Raw genomic sequence first — 553 nt, 5'->3', positions numbered from 1 at the left:
CTGGTCTCAAGATAAGACTCTAGATCAAATATACTAATCTAATATATCTTTAAAGCGTAAATAAGTTATCTTTACTAATAATCGTGTTAAACATATCCAAACCCTCATTACGAAATCAATTATAAAACATTAAGATAATTGCATCAAAATTCCTCAATAGGCAACATCAACGAAAAGTTATAAATACAAGTAAGACGTTTAGCGAAGCGGCAGTGTTGTTTACATCGTCATTGAGGTAGTTCATCGACGACCGACATGGGGCCCAAAGATGCATGTTTTTTGGCATTGATTTGTCTTCTGGGCATCACTGACGCTCAAGACAAACCTACACCTCTTGTAATATGGCATGGAATGGGTAAGGTTACTGATAGAATTGTTTGGTGGGATGTCAGTGATTTACAGTGAGTGTAGTCACATGAATTTTGTCTTGGAAACCGACAAACAAAGCATATTTTGACTTGTTTTTATGTTGACTTTAATATTCAATGAATATATTGTCATATTGATTACTACAATGTGAATTACACAGTAAAAGAAGATGTTGCAATTTTTC

The 553-nt window shown here is 33.8% G+C and overlaps 1 protein-coding gene across 1 annotated transcript in view; it reads left to right on the top strand.

The window, feature by feature from the left end:
* Positions 1-255: 255 nt before the first annotated feature.
* Positions 256-553, top strand: part of LOC119591787 (palmitoyl-protein thioesterase 1-like) — a 9506-nt gene continuing 9208 nt past the window's right edge. The window contains exon 1 of the mRNA XM_037940532.1: positions 256-355. Within this exon, the coding sequence (XP_037796460.1) occupies positions 256-355 (100 nt within the window). The remainder of the gene's footprint in view (positions 356-553) is intronic.

The sequence above is a fragment of the Penaeus monodon genome, chromosome 29 (genome assembly GCF_015228065.2).
Source record: "Penaeus monodon isolate SGIC_2016 chromosome 29, NSTDA_Pmon_1, whole genome shotgun sequence".
Classification (NCBI taxonomy): domain Eukaryota; kingdom Metazoa; phylum Arthropoda; class Malacostraca; order Decapoda; family Penaeidae; genus Penaeus; species Penaeus monodon.
This window is presented reverse-complemented; position numbering and strand designations above follow the sequence as displayed.